A 7,500-nucleotide genomic window follows, 5' to 3' on the forward strand; every position below is an offset into this window, starting at 1 on the left:
TCCAATGAGTTAATATGCTCTCTCAAAGATAGAAATGATGTATCGAGCTTGTTTTGTGTTAAGAAATAGAGCAGAAAAAGGTATTTAGTAGATTAGCAAAGATCAGACTGAACTATATTTTTGGAGAGCATTTGTAAATTTAGTTGATATCAGAATTTGCCTATTCATCATATAAGGTCTGTTTGTAAATGTATTCATTGATATATAGGAACTAGAGAGTAATATCACTGTCAAACAACTCTTAAGATAATTCAGCATCAGATATTTTAAATAGTGCTGAAGATATTTACATTTAAATTCAGAGTGGAATGTGTGTTTGTGTGTGTGTGTGGATACGGATGTGTGTGTGTCTCTTTGTGTTTGTGTGTCAGTCTGTCTATTTATCTGTGTTGTAAGCACAAGAGAGAGAAAAAAAGAAGACTAGGAAAAAATGTAAAAAATATGTAATGACTGCTAAAAGTCTTGCAAAATACTGGAGTGAATGGTAAAATATTAGTCAGATTTCTGTAAAGTTGTATTCTATATTAAAAGGTTTTCCTTTCCAGTGTTTTCTTTATTCCCAGCAAAAGAAAACAATAACAGATTCATAATTTAGGGATGAAAGAAATCAAATTCTTTAGAATTACAGATTTTGAGGTTGCAAGAGTGAAGGTATTTTACGTTGCTCTTACTGAATGGCCAATATGGTGCTACCAAAATCCCCAGAAAGCATACCATTTCTCCAATACTTACTGTATTGTGTGTCGATGGGCTAACTGGACAGCCTTATGTATACCGTCAGTAGAGTTAGTGTAATTGTTCATATAATAATGTAGTGAGAATTTATTTTAGTGTGTTATTAATTCTTTCCATTCCTACATTATGTACCTTCATTATCTTTAGTGTCTCTAGATGTATCTCCAGATTATTAGTAACCCTACCTTTACCTTTTTTTTTTTCTTATACCCATTCAGACTTTTTTCAGATCTCCAAACTTCTCCTAGTTGTAGTGCGTCTCACACCCTCCCATGTATATAGTAGTTTCTGTACTGTTCCAATAGTTGCTGTCTCGCCTTTGACTGTCTTGGTGCCCTCCGGCAGGCTTAGAAGCCCTGAAGGCAGACGTCCCCACACTACTGGGTCTGGGTCTAGGCATGTCCGTGTTGTCTGCCCTCATCTGTCTTGTGCTCAAGATCTTCGCCCGTGCCCGCTTTGTTCGCCCTCGTCGTTATGCAGACGCCCGTATTAACCCACCCCTCACGGTCTCTGGTGAGTGCCGTTGTGTCCCCAGCAACTGCTCCTTCAGGAACCCTGGTGAAGCAAATTTACTGTGTGATATACAAGGCAGATTGCATATTTATTGACATCACTGGAAATAAATACATAACAGAAGGGAACACTTTGATGTTTGATATTGGGACACATACTTGACACATTATGAATTTATATTGCTTTCGATAGGATACTTGGTGAGCTGTTATGAAAAACTGTACCTCTATTACTTATGTAGAACATCCATAGCTTTTTTATTGCAGAAGGTAGAGTTGGTTTATTATACATTTTTTGGATACCATGGACTTGGTAGACTCTTTAGGGAAGATGTAGGAGAGCAGTAGCCGGGCTCTGAGTCACCAGTTGTTTTCTCTGTTGTATCTTTTGATACAGATTGTAGACTAAAACGTTTTTTCACGCTCATCATGTGTATATTTAACACAAAATCTTACACAGGACTGGAAGTACTTTTACATGGTATGTAGAAACATTAGATGGACCTCTTACATTCTTGTGATGAGATTTTTTGCCCCTTTTTTTGAAATAGTTGAATTGAATTATGCATAACTGTACTAAATATCCAAAGCAATGTAAACCTTTCCTGGCATAATAGATTGATACAACTTTGAGGTCACCTTCAGATAATCTGCACCCTCACTGTAGAATAACGAGTCGAAGGTTGTGTGCCACAACAAGTAAAGTTGGGTCTCAGGTCAGCTAAGCCGTGAAGGTGAGCGTCGTGCGTGTGCTAATGCACATGGTCACAAAGTGTACGCCCGACGTCAGAGTTACCCCCAGCGTCGTGCCTCCACCTTGGGCCCTCACGGCGGTTCCCCCCAACAGCGGCCCTCCCTCCAACCTCTGAGGGTGATCCCTGAGAACCCAGGGGCATCTCATGGGGTGGTCCAAGGGTCACCTGCCAGAGGGGTCCGATCTACACCCTCCCTGCAGCAGAATTCTCGCGGTACACGTGCCCTCCCGCCCGCATGCGTCTGCTGCTGCTGCTGCTGATGCTGCATTGTGCCATGCTCTCCCAAATGTATTTTGACACCAGAAGGCTATTTTTGGTCTTCTTAGATTTTCATATTTTCGATAATTTGCGGATTTTCGATCTCCTTAACGTTTTCACTATTAGTCCCTCGTCGTATGGTCTTACGTATTTCCTTTTGACTTATAGATTTTCCATAAGATTTAGATTCCCATTGTTTTTCGGTATGCTAGAGTAAAAACTGAATGCATTAACAAAATGATTTATTAGACATGTATAGTCACAAATAGGTAGTCTGTACTACTGAAAAATTCTAGCATAAGAGTTCAGAGAGGAAAAAGGAGAAGTAGGTATAGCAGCAAGTTTAGTAATACTGAAACACCTGTATCGTTGCTGTAGCACCATATTTAGATCCACATATATACATAAATATAAATAGTATAAAAGCGACCTATAAGTAGCACCCCTTTGTAAATAATATCAGTGCTTGGAGTGACAGTTAAGCTAAATTAGTAAGATTTATTAGAATATAAGAGGGCACGTTAGTACTTCATAGTTTTCTTCTCACCTCCAGATAGATTGAATTGTTATACATTTCATGTCTTGTTATTAACACTACTTCAAGTGTAGCTTATTTACATTAGATTACAGCATAGACAATAACATTACTTTGTATCTCATAGACCTAGACATGGCTGGGTTAGAACATAGAAAACTGGAAGATTAATAGATTTATATACATTTTAAGAAATGAAAACAAAAAGGAAATAACAGTTCAACTGAAAGTGACTGGGAAGTGTGTGAAGTGGTTGAATTGAACCTTTGCCTCATACTTTGGGGCAATTTGTCTTCACTTGCACATCTTTTATGTCATGTGTCACTGTCATAAACTTCTTTTTAGAAGTCATTTTTGAAGTTTTGATTTTCAGTTCTTCATTGTGTAATTTTTTATTGTTAGTTATGACAATAGTACGTCAACTTATTTTAGCCATATCATCTTTACCTATTTTAACTAACCAATTTTAACTTTTTGAGCAGTTTGCACTACTCAGTAAATTATGCAGATTTTTTTCCATCATCTTTTTAATGGATGATAGACCAAAGTAGTGAAGTCATTGGGGTTAAAAGAATGTGTTGTAGACAGAGCAAAATGTTTCTCCACCAGAAACATACGCAGCCTTTGCCCTGGCCGCCAATGCCTCCACCAGCAGTAGCCCGGCCAGGGATAGACACCATTCCCTGCGCTCTACCAAATCCGCATCCTCATCCCGAAGACCTTCCTACAGCTCCCTCCATCCCCATCGTCCAGGTTGGTGAACATTTTTCTCCCTTTCTTTCTGTTTTTACCTGTTGTTGATTTTTAAAAGGCTCTTCTACTTTTTTTCTCTGTTTATTTGTCACAGTGGTATGTGATTTCTAAGACTGCATAATTGTAAGGTTGAAGCTGCTGGATGAGTTATTTTTATTATGGAGGTCATGATAGTATTGATACAGTAATCCAAAGCTAGGTAAAAGAAGCATGTCATATATATTTTTTTCCATTCATTATATTTTTTCTGTTTAGGCCTATACAGGGTTATTTGACTTGGTTTACTGAAATGTGCATGCATTTAATTCTAATACTTCTACATATCTGAGGTAAATATTTTTTATGTCAATCATCAGAAAGGAATTCTAGATTAAATTTGAGTTGTTCTGTGATTAATTATTATTCTTGGCGATAGGTTCATTAATCATATATCCATAGGAAAATACATAAAAAAATGGAAATTAATACTATCTTTTAGTTTGCTACAATATATGTTTCATATACCCTGTTATCAGCAACTGTAAATATATATTCACATAACGGTAGATTTCATATGTATGATAAAGAATAGATGCAAATAGATTCCCCACATAATGGTAGATATCATATGTACTGAATAGATGTTCATTCAAATGTAGATAATGATAACAGATCTTTGTTGCTGTTGAAACAAAGAGGTCAGTGTTCAATACCTATTTTTCCTCTGATCTTTTATATTATTTACATTTTTCTTTGTTATCTTAGTCTGGAATTATATTCTCCTATTCATTTCACTTGTTTTGTACAGCTTATTTGTTTGTTTTGAATGGCATTTATGCATTGTTTCATATCATGTATAAAACACTCAATAACATCTATTTTATTACTTTCGTGATTCTTGTTTACCTATTTTATGTGTATGTGTTTGTTATTCTGTCTTTATTGTCCATTTGAATTTTAAAATTTTATTTTTAGATTCTCACTGCCTTCTCTTTCGATAATTAAGCTTTTCTGCTTCTATTGGTCTCTCTCTCTCTCATTCTCTCTCTCTCTCTCTGTCTCTCTCTCTCATTCTCTGTCTCTCTCTCTCTCTCTCTCTCTCTCTCTCTCTCTCTCTCTCTCTCTCTCTCTCTCTCTCTCTCTCTCTCTCTCTCTCTCTCTCTCTCTCTCTCTCCTCCTCCTCCTCCCCTCCCCCCCTCGATTCCTCCCTCCCTCGATCCCTCCCTCCCTTCCCTCCTTCTTTGCTCTTTTCCTCCCTTCCTTCCCCTTCCCTCCTCCCCTCCCTCAACTCTCATTCTCTTTCACCCTGTCCCAGATATATAGAATTTTTTTCTTCGTAATTATTAATTCTGTTTTCCGTATACTTATTATTTCATCAGTTTTCTGTCTTCATATTAATTTCACTTTTTTTTTTATTTGTTTATTTATTATTTTTTTCCCTGACCTCACAATGTTCTCCCACAGGCACCAGGAGGTCTTCACAAGCATCGCTCCGTCTGGTCGCAGGGGAGGGCCGTGGAGAACCGATTGGATACTACGTGTGCATTAGGGATCCTGCCTCCGTACATTCTAGAGGTCTGCACTAGATACCCCATTGACCTGCTACCTATTCCTTTCATTTAAAGCCAGTGGATGTCCACTCCATTACCAATATCACTGGAAATGTTACCAGACCAAAATGTCGGAACAGTTTGGTCTGATTTTTTATTTTTTTAGGGTCTTTTTGCTAATTACTGCTGCCATTTTAATATGGGTAGTGGCTATGTTGTGTGAAAGATATACTACTTGGGTTTTGTTATTTAAGGCTAGAAAAAAAAATTTGCAGTGATCAGTTGTTGAATGGATTGGATTGTCTATTGCAGACCTCTAGCTAACTCAGGTTAAAACCAACTTCCTCTGTCTTCCTTACAACCTACGGTATCCCCTAGTTGATCCCAGAACCCCTTTGCACTTTGTGACTAAGTAGATGGTGTAGAACATTTTATTGCTTGATTTTTTGTTTTTTGTTTTGCTCTAGTCATAGTCACAATGAAATTATTCTTATGATATTGCAACGAGGCATAAAGTAGTCTAGATTTTTGTTTCTCTTTTCTTTTCATTTTTTGTTTTTTATTTTTTTGTTATGAACTTATACAAGGCTTTTAAGGGCAATCAGCAAGTGTATTATCTAAAAAGCTTTTAGAGATGAGATATAAACTGTAAATTTTTAGAGTTTTTATGATGTGTATCTCCTTTTCCTTTACTAGACATTCAGCTTTTTCTTTTTTCTGAACATATGAAGTAAGATTTATGTAGATTAGATTACCTTTGTCATACAGTGTCTACTTAAGAGAGGTAGACCTCATAGAAATAGAAAATGGTGGATAGCCATGTTTCGAGTCTATAGTCATTTTAGGTTTACCCTTCACCTGCTAGCGATCAAATTAACACGTTGATTTCCCACAGATTCAGGACATCTGGTACATCTTCAGGTTGGCCTCAGCTGCAGATTATTATTTATTTTTAATTTATTTTTTGCTCACTTTTTCTATTTGTGCTGCCCCTCATGACACTTTCTAATCTGGACATGACCCTTCATTTAACAGGAGGCTCCAGGCGCCCATCTCAGGCTTCTACAGCATCAAGTTCTGGGGACCTTCGTGAGGGCCGTGTCCATCATTATCTTTATATGAGACCCAATTATTCCCTAACCTCAGAGGCCACTACCACCACGGGCACTTCAGACTCATCTCCACGAACTCCCAAAAGTACAGAACAACTGCTGGCTGTGTACCACTCTGTGCCAGAGGTAGGTCACTTAGTGCCCATGTAACAAAGCTTTATTTTTTCTTTCTTTCCTTTTTTTCTTTTTTCTTTTTTTCTTTATTTATTTTTTACTTGATAAATCCTCTTGCTGAATTGTTGCTGAAGCAAACTAGTCTTTGGAATTGGGATGGCTATATTCTTCAGAAATGTTACCTTTTCCATGCTGTTTATGCCCGGGAGTATCATCATTAAATTATGCAGCTTTGACAAAATTTGATCTTGAAAGCTAAGTTAATGCTTTAAACTTTTTTTGATAATATGCATTAATTCATTCAGTCTGTAGCATAGCATTAAAGCTTTGCTTGTTTCTTTGCCTGCCTTGTTCGATTATTTAATTAGAGGATGCAATTGAGCCTTAGGGAAGCCCTAACAGTTTAATTGGTGAGCTATAATTTCCAATAAGTGGTATTGAGGAAAGGGTTTTTCTTTATTTCTGTTGCATTTGTCAAAACTAGATGGGCATTCCTTATAAAGAGAGACATATTGACAAGTATGGCTTTATTTGTTACCTCTATAATCTTTCTATGAATAAATATATATGGATTTTTTATATACTTTGATCTAACAAATGCATCCATGGTATAAGCAGTTATAATAAGTGATAGCTGCAGTATTTGATATGCATATGAAACGAATATGGTTTTAGATTGTGTTACCTTTGAATGTAAATTTATCTGTCAAATGATAATCCTTGTCTTATATTATGAATAGCCATTGATTTAAAAGCTTTTACTAGTCCATTTTTTACATAGTAAACCATTGCCCTATTCTGTTTTGTGAAACTGGTCTGCTTTCACATTTCAGTCCAGCAATGAGTACATTTTATCTAGCAGTTGTGGTTAGGCTTGCTCATGTATACTTCATATGAAGATATTTTACGTAGATTAATTAGAGGTATATTTACACTTTTATAAAGCAGTCTCTTGCATGGTTTCATAGCATAGTGTCTTCACATACAAAATGTATTAGATTAATCTTTAGACATCAAGGAACTGCCTGCATGTAAAATGTTATTGGAAATGATGTTTCTCTTTTGAATCATGAAAATTTCATGTTTAAGATAGATGGCAGTTTCAGGATATGTAAGGATTACGGTGAATTTTTATTTTTAAGAGCAAAATTTGACTAAGCGCTTTTAGCCTACAACTTAGCTTAGAGCCTAACATTT

At 36.5% G+C, this 7,500-nt stretch overlaps 1 protein-coding gene across 10 annotated transcripts in view; it reads left to right on the plus strand.

The window, feature by feature from the left end:
• Window positions 1-7,500, plus strand: part of LOC113823868 (uncharacterized) — a 92,754-nt gene that overhangs the window by 61,752 nt on the left and 23,502 nt on the right. For 8 of the 10 annotated variants that reach the window (XR_011399289.1, XR_011399288.1, XR_011399290.1 and 5 more), the window contains exons 4-8: window positions 1,081-1,248; window positions 1,964-2,215; window positions 3,405-3,548; window positions 4,992-5,102; window positions 6,113-6,315. Coding sequence is in view for 7 of the 10 variants with exons in the window: in XM_070134251.1 (XP_069990352.1) it covers window positions 1,081-1,248; window positions 1,964-2,215; window positions 3,405-3,548; window positions 4,992-5,102; window positions 6,113-6,315 (878 nt within the window). In the remaining 3 variants the exon portion in view is untranslated. The remainder of the gene's footprint in view (window positions 1-1,080; window positions 1,249-1,963; window positions 2,216-3,404; window positions 3,549-4,991; window positions 5,103-6,112; window positions 6,316-7,500) is intronic. The other 2 variants (XM_070134256.1, XM_070134258.1) reach the window with 2 other exon arrangements.

This window comes from Penaeus vannamei, chromosome 19 (genome assembly GCF_042767895.1).
Source record: "Penaeus vannamei isolate JL-2024 chromosome 19, ASM4276789v1, whole genome shotgun sequence".
NCBI classification, from domain to species: Eukaryota; Metazoa; Arthropoda; class Malacostraca; order Decapoda; family Penaeidae; genus Penaeus; species Penaeus vannamei.